The sequence below is a fragment of the Colletotrichum chrysophilum genome (genome assembly GCF_026319265.1).
Source record: "Colletotrichum chrysophilum strain AFK26 chromosome Unknown scaffold_9, whole genome shotgun sequence".
NCBI lineage: Eukaryota > Fungi > Ascomycota > Sordariomycetes > Glomerellales > Glomerellaceae > Colletotrichum > Colletotrichum chrysophilum.
In genome coordinates this window covers 81,190-97,281 of record NW_026517296.1, presented here as the reverse complement: position 1 = coordinate 97,281, position 16,092 = coordinate 81,190, and the positions used below count along the sequence as shown (strand labels likewise).

Here is a 16,092-nt window from a genome sequence, read left to right as displayed (position 1 = left end):
CACTGGGAAGGGCAGCGCACCGACGTCGTTGAACCCCGCCCCCACATTTTGATAAGGCAGCTTCTCTTCCCTCGCGACTTTCTTATCGTCGCGAAATTTCCTACAACCCCGCGGCATCCCACCATCCCCCTCCCGAAAAAAAAATGTCTTCATCCTTCTCCTTCGGCTTCGGCGGCGATGACATAGAAGATGACTCCCCTCCCGCCCCGGCCTCCGCGCCCGCCGGCCCGGAGCCCGACAACACCCCGGCGCCGCCCGCGGCGGCCGCGTCGTCGTCATCGTCCGCCTTCCCCGTCCCCGGCAAACCCCAGCTGCCGCCCACCGGCCACGACCTGAAGCACATGCTCGCGCAGCTCCCCTCGAAAGTCGCCTTCAGCACCCTGGACATCGCCCTGGACGACGGCACCGCCATCGCCATCCCCCGCCGCGAGCTGTGGGACGTGCGCGTGCAGCTCATGGCCGAGGACGAGACCGCCGCCGGACCCGCGGCCGAGGGCCTCGGCAGCCACGACGTCAAGACGGGCGTCTACGAGGGCGGGTTCAAGAGCTGGGAGAGCAGCGTCGACCTGGTCAAGGTGCTCGCCAGCGGCGGGTACCTTGATGCGCTGAAGGATCGGCCACTCCGGGTCGTAGAGGTATGAGAGGACTTGCGCCGGTTTAGCGTGGAGTGGCGATCGATGATGATGATGATGATGAGAAAGGGGCTAATGTGATTAATGGCACAGCTTGGTTGCGGCACGGCGCTGCCATCTCTGGCGATCCTGCAGTGGGCGATGAGGTACGCGACGGAGAGGTCGCCGCTGCTGCTTACGCTCGCCGACTACAACCCCTCGGTGCTGCAGCTGGTGACGCTGCCCAACTTCATTCTTGCGTGGGCCCTGGAACGGAGGGACCAGAGCCCGGCCGTGCAGGAGGCGTTCGCGCTGGAGGACGAGCTGGAGCTCACGCCTGAGGTGCTGCAGCAGTTCCAAGACTTCCTTGCGTCTTCACACATCTCTCTCAACTTCATTTCCGGCGGTTGGTCACAGGAGCTGATCGACCTACTGTACGAGAGCCAGTCCAAGCTGGACCAGCAGACTCACGAAAGTGATAACATCAACAAAGACTTTGATACCCTGCTCATCGGGGCCGAGACAATATACTCCCCGTTCGCTCTGGAGGCATTTAATGAGATGGTCTTTGCTATTCTTAGCAAGGAGAAGGCGGAGCGGGGAGGCAGCGGCTGTCAGTCACAGGCGCTGGTGGGAGCCAAAAGGCTGTACTTTGGCGTCGGGGGTTCACTCGACGACTTTGTGGATAAGGCCAGAGGGAAGGGCGCGACGGTGACTCAGATCGCGGAGGAGACGGAAGGTGTCCGGCGTGGAGTCGTGCGCTGCACGCTGAGTTCTTCCGGTTAATAGAACCATCGTTCCAGTCCAAGCTGTCGGGTGACGCTCATCTGTTTATGGTATTTGTTTGCCACCGCCGGGACGATGCCGTGCTCGATTGGCTGCCTTGTCGAACCCGTGTCTTGGGAGCCCACGAATGCTCTGGCGCACCGGCGCGAATTGGGAAGAGGTCCTTGCCGTTGTTGAGCATTCTAGGGGGAGACAAGGAAACTCTCCATGAGGTGCTGGCAGCTGGCAAGGCGAAGGGTCTCGGGCTGTAGCTGTGAACCCTTTCGGAAGGCATCCATCGTCCCAGACAGTGTCGTAAGACGCGGGACCTGTGGCATGAACCAAGACCTGTCGACAAATGTTGGGCACGTGAAACGTCAAGCCTGGTTGATGGGCGCGGCTGTGGCGTTGCAGAATGTTCATCAGCCTGGCTTTCTCTTGTCCTGCATCTGCAGCAGCCACGGCGTGGTACCGAATCGAATCGCATCAAATCGCCAATTCCAGTACCGGCATTCCCGTCCGTGGCACCGGATCGCGGCCTTGTACGTCACCCAAGTCGGGGCTGCAAATTTTGGGGGTGATTCGGAGGAATATCCATTCCAGCATGGTGTCATGTTGAAACGCTCCGTGAGGCAGAACCAGGCTTGGCTTGTCCTTTTTCGTCCGGCCAAGAGTAACTTACCACAAGATGTCACTGGCGTTGATGGCGGAAAGCTGCATGTGAATGAGTTGGGAGCACAGAGGGCCAAGCCTGTCACGGAGCTGCCACCCCCTCGGCTTGAAACTCTGCTGAAGGCGAGGACATCGCTACATGCTGGATGCTGGGATCCAACAAATGTATTCACCGATAGTTGTTCGCGAAGTTGCATTTTCATGACAAACGAAGTTGTTAATGACCGATACATCGAATCGTTCGGACGACACTCGAGCCATCAGATGGCATTCCGTTGTCGGCCGCGCGGGGGACTTCCAGATGGATGCTCACAAGGGGACGTTATGGAGAATAGACGAATCGGCTAGAGCAGGGTACGGAGGGGGGATTGTGGGTGAACCGGGACCTGTTAGTGTCCGAGTCCGTCGATTGGAGGCCAGGCACAGGGCCCATGGCGCAAAAATGCAGGTACCGTGCAAGCCGCGAAATAGCGCGCATGCTGGGGAGATTTGTCCAATGTTGGTCTCCACAATGGGTCTCCAACGGGGCGCATTGAAATTGGTCCTTTTTTCTCTCTCACTCAGATATTGGCATCTTGGAATCGCAATTGGGCGGCGGCCCAGGCCCTGACGTCGTTCCATTGCATCTCATTGCACAACCGATGGATTGCGCCCCCGTTCGCCGATTGAGAGCGAGATTGGCTGCGCTTGTGCGATATGATGTTGCAGTGCTATGTGCTATATCCGTCTACACCAGCCAATATGTGCAATATGCGTGCATGTATCGCGTACGAATACCGTGCCGTGGGAACGAGAGTTCTGGAGAGAGGGGCCGGATGGAATGCGCGGCACGGCTCAAGCGGGTGCAGGCGAAGAGCAGAATCTTCTCCGGCGCCCCCTCGGCAGATCCTCATCAGGCGATACCTGTCAGGTCAGTACCGTCGATTGCGGAGGACAGGCCGCTGGTTGTCACCGTCATGATCGGTGAAAGAGTGTCCCGTTCCAGCATGATGTGCGCCAGACTATCGTTGATGGCGACGGCCGAGCAGTAACTCACCTTTCACAGGTGCGTCAGGCCATCCATATTCGCAGGATCGAAGCATGGAGAAAAGCAACTTGCTACGTCCGCGGCAGCTGACCTGTTGTCTCAAGCCCTGCCCGTCAATGCTTCTATGGGGCGGAAACAAACAGACAAAGTTGCCAGGATCTAAATGACTTTGCGCTAGAAGTCAATGGACTGACGGTGAGAAGGGGAAACAGAGCAGGCTGGGTCGTCGGTGAGGGTGACGACGTAAGTGTCGCCGCCGCGTAGCCGCGGGCTGGGTCCTAGCACATCAGGGTTGAGGGTAAAGAAAGAAGGTGTCGCTGGCATCCTTTTTTTTTTTTTTTTTTTTTTTTTTAAAAAAAATGTTCGGATGCTTGGAATTACCAGCGCAGCGGAAGGCGTCGTCACCTCCATTAGGCGTGGTGGGGGAGCCTTGAGCTGTCAAGGTCAGCCTGCAGCAACCATCGGATTGACGACGAACGGCGACTGGTCCGCGGCAAGTAGAGTTTTTGCCTCTTGAGATAGAACACGAGATGGAAAGGAGGGTGGAGGGATGGACGCTGTTGGCTGCGCACGCAATTGCAGGCTGAGTTGGCTGGGCATCAGCGAGCATGACAGCAGCGCCAACAGCAGCAGGCTAAGATGGTAATATGCTCACATTCCCATGGGCGGCGAAAAGAAGAAGGCGCTTGGGGGAGACACATAGAAGGTACCTCCTACTCTGGGCTGGTGATGGCGCGCGCGCCATCTTTCGGGCGAGAGATGTAGCTGTCGGCGCTGAAAATGAAAATGAGTCTTGTCCCCCTCCCTTGCTGCGCCTCGAAAGACCCAGATCGACAGGAACCTCCCCAGGACCCCCTCGTCATCGGGCCAGAACGAGAAAAGCGGGCACCAGAGCATGGGCGAGAGTCAGAGACTGGCGCAAATCAGGTCTTGGGGCCTCTCTTAACTCCCTGAGTCTTCTTTGGCCCAGTTGCAGCGGGTGAGATGGACCATTTGCCCACTGGATTGTGCCATTGCGGATGCTGGAGGTGGAGGCGACGTTGTCACGCTGGACGGTCGACCAGGGCCGCTGCTCGCCCCAGCTGAATGGATGGAAGGGTTCTCTCAGAGACCCCAGCTCAAAAGACCAATAGGGGCGCTCGGGCGACTCCGGGGCACAAGGGTAAGAGAGGGGGGACGTTGAGCGAGCTTCGCAGTCGACGACGGTCGTTGGAAAAAAAAAACTGGAGGTGTGTTGTCGGCAACTAGGTAAGGTACCTAACAGTTCGGGCGACGGCGCATAACGTACGCGCGGGCGGAGTGGTTGCCCTCCCAGCTGTTCCAGGCCAGCTAACGCCTCATCAGACAGCTCAGCTTTAAGGTAGGTGCTGGTAAGCAGCTAGGAAGACAACCTAAAGTTGCAAGCTGTAACAGGTACAGCATCGTCTGGCGGGAGAGAAGCGTGCTGTTGAAAGCAGCAGCGAAAGAAAGAGACGGCGCACCACAGAAACCTGAAGCTTGGTGCTCGTTAGCGTGTGGCCTCGGGTTCGCCATGTTCCTCTCTGCGACAGGGGTCCCCGTCCAAGAATTTTCTGCCCCAACCCTGATTAAGCTTAGCGCCCCGCCCCTGTTGCTGGGGTTGCTAGGACTGGTGCGAAGGAAGGAAGGACGGACGGTTGGAGAGGAGAGGTACTTGCAGGTTTACACCCTCCCAGGCCATCGTCGCTGCTTCCTCATTTGCGACGAATTGCGCTGCGCCGACTGGACGCCTGCTGGCTGCTGCTGCTGCTGCCATGGAGGGTAAGGTAGGTAGGTACCGAATGGCATTGTACTGCGCCTGCGTAAATCACGGGCTTGGGAGAGGCTGGAGGCAGGCGCCAGGTGGGAGCCGTGGCCGTGGTGCCCGCGCCGTGGTTCACTTTGCAGCAGCAGCAAGGAGCAGCGCCTTCCGCGCAGCGCGGTTACTGTGTGAGATGGCTTTTGTTGTGATTCCATCGCCCTTCATCGTCGAAACGCCGCCAAACAAGCAAGCCTCGACTGTGCGTAGCTCCTGTCTCGCGTGCTCGCCTCCCGTCCCTCACCTCACCTCACGCCTTCGTCCTTCCGTTATTAAACTCACCTTGCGCTCCTCTCAGTCCCGCGCTTGATGATCCTCCATTCCACCCGTCTCCATCACCAGACCCAAACTCAACACACAAACAAATCTGTCCGTACACACAACACAGACAAACATCAACCCACGCAATATTACCACCCATCGCGCGTCCACACCCCCGGAATTCCAACTTCTACCCTCGAGCAATATCCAGGAAAAGCTCCGTCTGCTACCACCATCCCAGGTACCGCTACTGATGTAAGTCGCATGCCTCCGCCAGAACCCGCACACCCGCACACCCGCACACCCCCCCTTCCATGCTCTACCCCTGGATCTCTGTCTTCGCCTAATTTCGCTCCTTCGACACGGGGAAGCCAGAAGCCTTTTTCTACTCCTGGGCCCCCCCTCGAGCTGTTGCCCGTTTTCCTCTCTTGTTTCCTCACGAGCCTTCCCGACATTCGTTGTTGACCTTTTTTTGCGACCTTTACAGTAGTACGATACCTAATACACCAACCTCTACACTCGTTCACCAACTTTAATCTTCACAAAAAAACAACCCAATCCGTCACAATGAAGACCTTCTCCGCTACTCTCGTCGCCGCCTTCGCCGCTGTCGCCCAGGCTGTCCAGCTTACCAACAGCGACTTCGCCATCACCGCCGGCCAGCCCTTCACCATCACCTGGTCCGGTGCCACCGGTGCCGTCACCATCAACCTGAAGAACGGCGCCAGCACCGACCTGAAGACCGTCGCCGCCATCACCAGTAAGCCCGCTGCTTCGACCTGGTATGGTCTACTCACAGTATCAACATGACTGACATGAACGCAGCTGGTGCTACTGGCAACTCCTTCACGTGGACCCCTTCTGCCAGCCTCCCCGCTGACACCTACGCCATCGAGATCACCGACGGCAGTGAGACCAACTACTCTGGTCAGTTCCAGATCTCCGGTGCCTCCGGCGCGGCCACTGCCACCGGCGCCAGCTCCACTGCTGCTTCCGCTTCCGCTTCGGCCTCTGCTTCTGCTTCGGCCTCTGCGTCTGCTTCTGCCTCCGCTACCGTCACCGTCACCTCCGCCGCCTCTTCTACCGCCTCTGAGACTGCTGCCACCGTCTCCTCTGCCGCCAACTCCACCATCGCTTCTACTGTTGCCACCAGCACCCGCGCCAGCACTCGTATGTCTCCATCCTGGTTCTCTTCAGAACGAGATTCACTAACAAGCAAACAGGTGTCTCCTCCACTACTGGTGCCACCACCTCCCCCACCACTGTCCCTGGCAGCGACTCTGTCCGCCTCGGCTCTCCCATTGCCCTCATCGGCCTCACCGTCGCCGCCATGCTCTACTTCCAGTAAGCGTGTTTGTTTGACGAGGACGAAAAGGGACAGTCATGGGTCACTTGACTGGTGTATGATGGGAACAAAAGGGTTTAATATATAGTAATGCGTTCCAGGAACAACCAGGATGAGGCGTTGCATATGGGGTCTAGCTAAACTGAGTAGCTGGACTCAATGAAGACGATGACAACGGACGGCGTACCACTTCTGTGTATTGTATTCAACTGGGTCTGTACACAAGCATAGTCAATTACAGCAATCAGATGCATTGTTGCCTCTTACCACTAATTCGCCAGACCAACTTGTGGCCTGTTCGGTCGTGACCATCTGACATCTCGATTGTACAACGGCAGACCCCTCATATCTTCCGTGCTTGCATTGCCTATTCAAGCGACATGCATGACCTGACCGTTTGTCCTCGAGCGACGTGACGTTCTGCCAGTGCTTCCTGTGCGACGCTGCATGCGGGTCACTCGGGCGCAGGCATGCAGGGTACACTGTAGTCCGGGGCGCATCCGCGTCCGAGGGATCATTCAGGAAATCACACTAACACGGCCATCAAGATCTCGCCAGTCGTTGCATTTAAACTCATCCACGAAACAAACGAATCGTAGAGGTCTCCAGAAAATAAAGAACAAGTGACCGGTTGTTCGACCCTCCACGTGGAGAGGCTGACGCTGACGTGGACCCCTTTGCGGCCAAAAAAAGGGGGTCGGCCGTCCGCCGTGGGGAAGGCAGAAGAAGGAAGCAACGAACCAACGTCGGTTTCGCCTCCTGCCGATCAGCAGGAGAGGATTCCCACCACACAGACACAGACGTAAAAAAAACAGGTTCTACGGATACTGGTTGGTTGATCGGATGAGCCAAAATGCGTAGTTTGTTCGGGGGGGAAATCGAGGCTGTGAAAGAAAGGATTGGGGCGGTTGTCAACGTGAGACGTCTGGAAAGGGAACAAGATGCTGGGTTTTCTGGCCTTGTTCTAGCGTGTGTGTTCTGACGTGTGGTTTGAGAATCTGCTGAATATGTCTTGCTTCATCCGTTTGACGTTGTCCATAGTCTTTATCTGTCGATGGAGTCCAAGCGGTCAATTCGCCTCAATCGCATCGCTGGTCCCATCGTCATGGGCCTTGACTATGCCCAGATCGTCCGTCTGCCAGCTGCAATCTCGTATATGCTGTCATCTTCGTATTCTGAATGGTCCGATCTTGTCTACAGGGCCCAAAGCAAGATTTGGAGCTCTCAACGGTGGATGTATAGTGATATAACAAGCTCGAATGTCTGTGGCTTAGTTTCAAGGGGCTTGTTGCTTCTATGTACACGATGGATATCTGGTTTTGCGAAACACTAGACGGAAAAGAGACGATGATCCCAGGCTTGAATGTAGCGGCGGCGCCTTCTTTCCGATGTCTATATTTTTAATGGCTTGAGAAAACAAGAAAACGGAAGCCCATCCCGGCGGCATGCTTTGTGTCTTTTGATAAAAATACAATTCTGAAAATTCGACGCTCCAAACCAGAGCTAACTTCTCAAAGTGGCCTTAAAGACGGCTCTTGACCTTGGCGTCATCCGACGCAATAAGCACGACGACGCAGATGTCGTCAATCTTGCCGCCATGCCAGTTCTCCTGAGGAAAGTACTTCTGGACGCCCTTGGCGAAAGGACCGTCGTGCTTGCGGTTGAGACTAGCCGACTTGGCTGCCGCGGTAATCTCTGCTGCCAGAACGCTTTGCAGCGTCAAGAACTTTGAAGGTGGTCGTACGGAGGCATCCTCTGAGGGCTTCGTAAAGGGCTTGAGGTTGTCGACGACACGCACACCGTTCTTGCTGTCGAACCAGGCACCCGTCGTCGTCATGACATTGCTCACAATGCGAAGTATGTCCTGGTTGAAGAGGTTGTCCCAGACACCGTCAGTCGCAAAGACCACTATGTCCCCGTGTCGGAGGGCGTGTTGGGTAACGTCGGCGTCGGCGGGGAAGTCGCAGAGGTTGGCGCCACCAAAAGCAGCCATGCGTGCTGCCACAGCGGGGGGCACGATGGAAAGCTGATAAGGGGTATTGAAGGCGTGCGTTTGAGGCTCGGAGTAGGTATGTACGGCGTTCAGACGGAGCTGGATGAAGCCCGAGTCGCCGAGGTTCGCAACATCGAGGTTTCCATCTGGAGAGGCGACGGCAACGCATGCTGTGCTTCCTCCAGCGGGAACCGTCTTGTCTTCACATATCGCCTGATACCCGGTCTGCATCAAAGACTGCGCCCGCAATGGGTCCTTATCGCCACTGCCTTTTGTCGAATCGTTTTTGATCGCATCGTGGCCATAGGCTGACGAGGCCATGTAGTCGCAGAAGCCGTGAGAGAAGTCTGCAGGGTCGACACCAGAATCGACCCAGCCGCCGACACCATCGGCAACGCCCAGGGCTACCGACCCGGATTCGCCTACCCTGCTGACGAAGAAGGCGTCATGACCGCTGTCTGGCCTCGATCGCTTGCTGCGATTCAGTTGAATCCGATTGTATGGGTTGAAATGGAAAATATGTGTCGAGGGATCGTACGGTCGGTCTTTGCCAGTGAAAGAAGCTGCGACGTGGTAGGAGAGCTTGGATGCTGTCGAATTGGAGCTCATGTTTCTTGTCGTCGAGATGTAGCGCTGGAATAGTGGCGATGGAGGGGTCCGTTGCCGACGCAACAGATACGTCGGATACAACGAGGTGCAGGCTGTGATGCAATCAGCTTCTTGTCCTCAACAGATATCGCATTGTCAGAAGAAATTACCCTTGGTCAATGGCTTAGTATGAGAGAGCTGGACCAGGGGCTGGCGCAAAGCGATCACCGCCGCGGCCATTGCTTTCAATGTGCAGCGACGTGTCGTGTTTCTTGGAGATGCGTTTGCGGTGCTTCCGCAGTCCGCATGTTAACTATCCCCGCGTCAAGTTTGAAGGCGACAGACAACAACGCAAAGTCACCTCGCTGCGGGCTCGACAACGCTGTCAGCTTAGGATTTCATATGGAAAGACTGGAGCTTCCTCGACGCGCACGAGCACAATTGGACACTTGCGACGCGATGGGTGCAGCAGCCGTCCAAGGGATGGATGCAACATCCACCGATTTGATGTCATATGAAAAAGCGCACCCCGGATTTGGCAGGGATGACACCTCCGCCATATTCCCGCACCGCGTCACGTGCACCGACGGCAGCACGGAATGCCCGAGTCCTTCTTCACATTCACCCGATCCTGGTCAGCTGTGGAGAACTTGGGCTTATTATCAGCGTGCACCTGATTGGCCGGTTGTCCCGCTGGCCCTCGGGTATTCGAAGTCGGAACCAGCAGCCAAATCTTCTATGATGTTTGATTTCGCCCAAACGCCTCCCATAGGATAATATTACGGTGATCCGGCCAACTCCTCCAACCACCAACGCCCCGCAGCACACCTGTAACTGCTCAAACATCTCTTGGAGTTTCAACAAGCTGTTTTCTTGACTGTATCCTTGCGATCAATCGTTCCCGAAAACAACCGCCACGATGGCAGCTCTCCGCTCTTCCTCTCGAGTCCTTGGAACGGCCACGAAGGCCGCTTTCCGCCCTATTGTCACGATCCCTCGCCGTGGCCTTGCCACCCCTACGGATGCGCCCGCGGTCAAGGAGCCCAAGATGAAGAAGTTCACCATCTACCGCTGGAACCCCGACACGCCGACCGAGAAGCCTCGCATGCAGGAGTACACTTTGGACCTGAACAAGACGGGACCCATGATGCTGGACGCTCTGATCCGTATCAAGAACGAGATCGACCCCACTCTCACCTTCCGTAGGAGTTGCAGAGAGGGTATCTGCGGTAGCTGTGCCATGAACATCAACGGACAGAACACTCTGGCTTGCCTTTGTACGTGTCCCCCTTGAGGGCGGGGGCAGAAGCTCGACTCTGCCATCGCCTTCGAACCGGAAGATGTGAAAGCATGGCTAACCAAAGTCCAGGCCGTATTCCTACTGAGAGCGCGTCAGACGTCAAGGTCTACCCTCTGCCTCACACCTACGTCGTCAAGGACCTCGTTCCCGACTTGACGCAGTTCTACAAGCAATACCGCTCAATCAAGCCCTACCTGCAGAGAGACACTCCTGCCCCTGATGTACGCTGAAATTACCACCACTCACTTTAAAGGTTTACGCTAACCCTTCGCAGGGCAAGGAGTACCGCCAGAGCGTCGCCGACCGAAAGAAGCTGTCTGGTCTCTACGAGTGCATTCTCTGCGCCTGCTGCTCGACTTCCTGCCCCTCGTACTGGTGGAACTCTGAGGAGTACCTCGGACCCGCCATCCTCCTTCAATCCTACCGCTGGCTGGCCGACTCCCGTGACGAGCGCAAGGCTGAGCGTAAGGCCGCCCTCGACAACTCCATGAGCCTGTACCGTTGCCACACGATTCTCAACTGCACACGTGCCTGCCCCAAGGGTCTCAACCCCGGCAAGGCCATTGCCGAGATCAAGAAGGCTATGGCTTTTTAAGAAGCGAATCGGAAGTTGGCGGCGGAGGTTTCTACGGGTTGGAGTCATAATCTTGGGCGGCGCGTTATTGGCTGTATACTAGGTAGTGTGTACTTTATGAGCATGGCTGGAGTTTGAACTCCTTGGGCACACTAAAAGGGGACTCTGAATTCAGGCTTTCTTTTGTTTCCGTTACTCTACGGCTTACTGATGAGGATTACCTGTGTGTCTGGATGTGCTAGAGCAATGCGAGGCGAGGGGGTCAGACCTCAGAATGCTACTGGGTCTGTGGAAGAGGCAAATGAGGAGGTCAGGTGGACGATGCAACAAAGAAAGTTGCCACATTAGAGTTGGCCGTGGAACGGCGGCTTCATGATAGATACCTAGGGTAACCCTAAATTATTTACAATTCTTCAACACTGCTGCAACCGCGTAGGCACGTGCTCTGAAACTCTCGAACGCAGTATTGCGACAACGAGTTGCGAATTGATTATGGCTGCACTACAACTGGAAACCATCTGACCACTGACCGCTAAGCTGTTACCGAGGCTCCACGTAGTCACGTTGTTTGAAAAGTGGCAATGCGAATAATCGCACGCGATAGCGAGCTATGGTCGTGAAGTCATGGACTTGGGCCTCTGCATCGAAAGGGACCCAGTTCCACCCGCACCTCGGCAATGGGGTTCGGGAAGCACCGCAGAACCAGCACGCAATGCGAAAAGCTCCAACGAGGCCAATTGCGTTCAATTGAGAGACAGAAACGCACAGAAAAGTGTTGCGACAACTCCAGAGCAACTCTTCAGAGGCATAGTTCAAGTGCGCAACGTGTATCGCAACCCCAAGTTTTGCGGATAAACATAATTCTTCAATGGCCGCTGATCCAGGAGGGCTAAGCTTTCGTCCGGTCGCACTGATGATAGGTACCCCGGATTGGATCTTCGGAATTTGACGGGACTTCATGCATGTGAAGGTGTGGCTTTCCTGGAGTGTGGCTAGTGTGGCTTCGGCTCCTCGGCGGATGTCCAGCTTAGGTTCGTATGGAGACGGAGGGATAATCACGAATCAAGACAGAATGATTGGCTGAATCGCTTGTGGAATCCTTTCCTCGCAAACCTCTCGACAGGTCGTACCTAGTAACCTTTTCCCACCTAAGTTGTTGACATCGACTGGAGGCAGCACCTCGTTCTGGAGACCGATCCCCAATTGAAGGTACGTGTGCAGTTATGGCAGTAGCAGGTCTTAGGGGACTTCTCTCTTACTAACCCGTCGCCCGCAGGCCTGATCTCTCTCTTCCGACAACGGTTAGTTCCGACCATTCCCTTCCACGCATCCATCCACCCGCACAGCATCCTCGGTCGTCAACGTCGTCTGCTACCCCCACGACCTGAGTATTCAGGACCACGAATACGCCAACAACTCGACACAAAAATACTGACACTCGACAATAGTGTTTATAGCAAATATGGCCTCCTCAATGGCGCTGAGGAGATTTGCCGCCGCCAGACCTGCTGTAAGCATTCCCTCTGTTCTGTGACAACCTTCGACAGAATCCATGGCGGGCTTGGAGAAACAACCTCGCTGACAATCCTCAGTTCTCGCAGGCGCGCGCATTCTCCACGACTAGATCCGCCGCGCGGGTCTTCGCGAACCAGCCCCTCCGTGCGAAGGAGGCTTCCCCCTACGTCAGCAACAAATACCCCGTCATCGACCACGAGTACGATGCCATTGTCGTCGGTGCCGGTGGTGCTGGCCTCCGTGCCGCCTTCGGTCTCGCTGAGGCTGGCTTCAACACTGCTTGTATCTCCAAGTTGTTCCCCACCAGATCTCACACCGTCGCTGCTCAGGGTGGTATCAACGCCGCTTTAGGCAACATGCACGAGGACGACTGGAGGTGGCATATGTACGACACCGTCAAGGGTTCAGATTGGCTCGGTGATCAGGATGCTATTCACTACATGACCCGTGAGGCTCCTGCCTCCATTGTCGAGCTTGAGAACTACGGCTGCCCCTTCTCCAGAACCGAGGACGGCAAGATGTGAGTGCCATTCCACGACCTAGTTGTGAGATCCTTCTTGCTAACAGCCTTTCGCAACAGCTACCAGCGTGCTTTCGGTGGTCAGTCTCAGAAGTTCGGAAAGGGTGGACAGGCCTACCGCTGCTGCGCCGCTGAGGACCGTACCGGACACGCCCTTCTGCACACTCTCTACGGCCAGTCACTCCGCCACAACACCAACTACTTCATCGAGTACTTCGCCCTCGACCTGATCATGCAGGACGGCGAGTGCCGCGGTGTCCTCGCCTACAACCAGGAGGACGGCACCCTGCACCGTTTCCTCGCGAACCACACCGTCCTGGCTACCGGTGGTTACGGACGTGCCTACTTCTCCTGCACCTCCGCCCACACCTGCACTGGTGATGGTATGGCCATGGTTGCCCGTGCCGGTCTGCCCAACCAGGATCTCGAGTTCGTCCAGTTCCACCCTACCGGTATCTACGGCGCTGGCTGCTTGATCACTGAGGGTGCTCGTGGTGAGGGTGGTTACCTCCTCAACTCCGAGGGTGAGCGTTTCATGGAGCGTTACGCCCCCACCGCCAAGGATCTTGCCTCTCGTGACGTCGTTTCCCGTTCCATGACCATGGAGATTCGCGATGGCCGTGGTGTTGGCGAGGACAAGGACCACATCTTCCTGCAGCTCAGCCACTTGCCCGCCGAGGTTCTCCACGAGCGTCTGCCCGGTATCTCTGAGACCGCCGGTATCTTCGCCGGTGTCGACGTTCGCACCCAGCCCATTCCCGTCTTGCCCACCGTCCACTACAACATGGGCGGTATCCCCACGAAGTACACCGGTGAAGTTATCACTGTTGACGAGAACGGCAAGGACAAGGTCGTCCCCGGTCTGTTCGCCTGCGGTGAGGCCGCCTGTGTCTCTGTCCACGGTGCTAACCGTCTCGGTGCCAACTCCCTGCTCGACCTTGTCGTCTTCGGTCGTGCCGTCTCCCACACCATTCGCGACAAGTTCTCTCCCGGCACTAAGCACAAGCCCCTTGCGGCTGATGCTGGCGCTGAGCACATTGAGGTTCTTGACAAGGTTCGCACGTCCGAGGGCCCCAGGACCACCGCCGATGTTCGTCTTTCTATGCAGAAGGCTATGCAGACTGAGGTTTCCGTTTTCAGAACACAGGAGTCCCTGGATGAGGGTGTTCGCAAGATGGTTGAGATTGACGCTCAGTTCCCCGAGGTCGGCATCAAGGACCGCAGCATGATCTGGAACTCCGATCTTGTTGAGACCCTTGAGCTCCGCAACCTGCTGACTTGCGCGTAAGTAACATCTTTGGTTAAATCGGTCACACTTGACGCTAATAACTTAACAGCATTCAAACCGCCACCTCTGCCGCCGCTCGCAAGGAGTCTCGCGGAGCCCATGCGCGCGAGGATTTCCCCGAGCGTGACGACAAGGAATGGATGAAGCACACCCTCTCTTTCCAGAAGCAGCCCCATGGCAAGGTCGACCTCAGCTACCGTGGTGTTATCGCCAACACCCTTGACGAGAACGAGTGCAAGGCCGTCCCTCCTTTCAAGCGTGTGTACTAAACCATCAATGTTACGATAGACCAGGTGTCGGGTGTTTTGGGAGGCGCGCAACGGGAATGTCGGAACAGCAGAGGATGAAGAGAAAGAAGATTAAGGAGAGGAGGCGAATCATAATACCACGATAATTTTCAGTTAATGATCGTGGGAGAAGCCGCGTGGGGGATAAGTTACCTACCCTTTTTGGAATATGCTGTATGGGCTAGGTACATGCACCGCAGGCTTTCGGGCTTTGGCTCTGGAGTTAAAAACGTGTAAAGTAGGAGGAGAAATTCATTTTGTTCAAAGAGAAACCTGAATCAGTTCAAACTTGAATGTCCCTTGCCATTGGGTATTGACGACTTGGATATTTATCTCCTGCTCCTTGTGACTGACGGTGTTCATGGGGCCAATCAACTTCATCACACTCTGTTCTTGTTGTCACAACCACCCTCGCATAGCTGGCCGTTCTCATCACACCGCGTTGAGGTTTTTTTTGGCTCAGCCAAGAATGTGCCAACCTAATTGATTCAACCGTTCCTTACTTTGTTCAAACAGGCACGCCATGTGCCATCACGGTCACATGCACCAAGTGAGCATTTAGGCAAGACATTGCGCGGATCGAGACGGCAGTTCACAGCAGCAACATTTCATTGCGAGCTACTAGCAAGAAAGATACACTACATTTTCCTTCCTTGTATTTTTTGTTCCATAACATTTTCCTCTCGACCATTTTCAAGGGGTGGGATCGGCAGTGAAGTACGGAAGAGAGTAGGTCTGATCAGGCTCGCTGGTGAAGTAGGGCAGAGAATACGTCTGGTCGGGCGCGGACGTGGACTTCGAGCAGGGAGGCGCGGTGTAGGACGGCCAGGGGCGGCAGTCAGAGTGGCATCTTTGGGAAGTAATGTTAGCCGTCTACAGCATTCTCTTGTGGAATGGATCGACAATAGGAAAAGAGAGGGAGAGACTTACCCGCCATACCACTGACCACACTCGTTGACGTAGTCTATGCAGACGGTGCGCTTGCTGCATGAGTCCGTGATGATGGTCGGCGGCTTGACCGGGGTGACCGAGATGCTGGGAGGCGCGGTAGGGCGAGGCGAGGGCTTGCCGGGGATCTTAGTGATGGACTTTGTTGGCTTCGTGGGCTTCGGGCAGGGAGGCATCGTGGGCGCCGTGTCCGGCTTGCAGGCATCGTAGCAGCTATCATTCGACATCAGCAAAGGATCGTAGGCAGCAGCGGTAGGGGAAGATGGCTTACCCTCCCCAGCGCACAGTGGGACAGGCCGGGTTGATTCCGTCGATGCAGATGTTCTGGGGGCAGCCGGCCTTGCCCAGCTGGATCTGAGGGGCCGCAGCGACGAAGCCAGCGACGCTCAGAGCGGCTGCGAGAAGTTGAGTCGAGTGCATCTTGAATTGGTGTAAGTCGTAGAAGAGTTCTTGAATCTGCAGATGTTGGTTTGTGTATGTGAAGAGCGTATTGTGGTTTTGTGCTGGATTACACAAAAACTTTCCATCGGTCAGGCCGGACAACCGGGTCCCTATATAGCCTCACGGCCTGCGCAGATAGGT

General features: G+C 56.0%; 6 protein-coding genes across 6 annotated transcripts; 4 read left to right on the top strand and 2 right to left on the bottom strand.

Annotated features, from left to right (window-relative positions):
• Window positions 1-143: 143 nt before the first annotated feature.
• COL26b_001881 (uncharacterized protein) lies at window positions 144-1,397 on the top strand (the record flags this gene model as incomplete). Its single annotated transcript, XM_053174818.1, has 2 exons — window positions 144-635; window positions 726-1,397. 2 exons carry the CDS (start codon window positions 144-146, stop codon window positions 1,395-1,397), a joined length of 1,164 nt encoding a protein of 387 aa, XP_053041113.1.
• Window positions 1,398-5,719: 4,322 nt separating this feature from the next.
• Window positions 5,720-6,500, top strand: COL26b_001880 (uncharacterized protein; the record flags this gene model as incomplete). Its single annotated transcript, XM_053174817.1, has 3 exons — window positions 5,720-5,912; window positions 5,978-6,322; window positions 6,376-6,500. The coding sequence occupies 3 exons, from the start codon at window positions 5,720-5,722 to the stop codon at window positions 6,498-6,500; spliced, it is 663 nt and encodes a 220-aa protein (XP_053041112.1).
• A 1,519-nt stretch (window positions 6,501-8,019) lies between these two features.
• Window positions 8,020-9,099, bottom strand: COL26b_001879 (uncharacterized protein; the record flags this gene model as incomplete). The annotated part of the gene is made up of 1 exon (XM_053174816.1): window positions 8,020-9,099. The coding sequence occupies one exon, from the start codon at window positions 9,097-9,099 to the stop codon at window positions 8,020-8,022; it is 1,080 nt and encodes a 359-aa protein (XP_053041111.1).
• An 898-nt stretch (window positions 9,100-9,997) lies between these two features.
• On the top strand, window positions 9,998-10,973 carry SDH2 (succinate dehydrogenase complex, subunit B; the record flags this gene model as incomplete). The annotated part of the gene is made up of 3 exons (XM_053174815.1): window positions 9,998-10,355; window positions 10,448-10,599; window positions 10,653-10,973. The coding sequence occupies 3 exons, from the start codon at window positions 9,998-10,000 to the stop codon at window positions 10,971-10,973; spliced, it is 831 nt and encodes a 276-aa protein (XP_053041110.1).
• Window positions 10,974-12,414: 1,441 nt separating this feature from the next.
• SDH1 (succinate dehydrogenase flavoprotein subunit) lies at window positions 12,415-14,544 on the top strand (the record flags this gene model as incomplete). Its single annotated transcript, XM_053174814.1, has 4 exons — window positions 12,415-12,462; window positions 12,545-12,987; window positions 13,048-14,271; window positions 14,325-14,544. 4 exons carry the CDS (start codon window positions 12,415-12,417, stop codon window positions 14,542-14,544), a joined length of 1,935 nt encoding a protein of 644 aa, XP_053041109.1.
• Window positions 14,545-15,255: 711 nt separating this feature from the next.
• Window positions 15,256-15,930, bottom strand: COL26b_001876 (uncharacterized protein; the record flags this gene model as incomplete). Its single annotated transcript, XM_053174813.1, has 3 exons — window positions 15,256-15,412; window positions 15,493-15,723; window positions 15,782-15,930. The coding sequence occupies 3 exons, from the start codon at window positions 15,928-15,930 to the stop codon at window positions 15,256-15,258; spliced, it is 537 nt and encodes a 178-aa protein (XP_053041108.1).
• Between the last annotated feature and the right edge of the window lie 162 nt (window positions 15,931-16,092).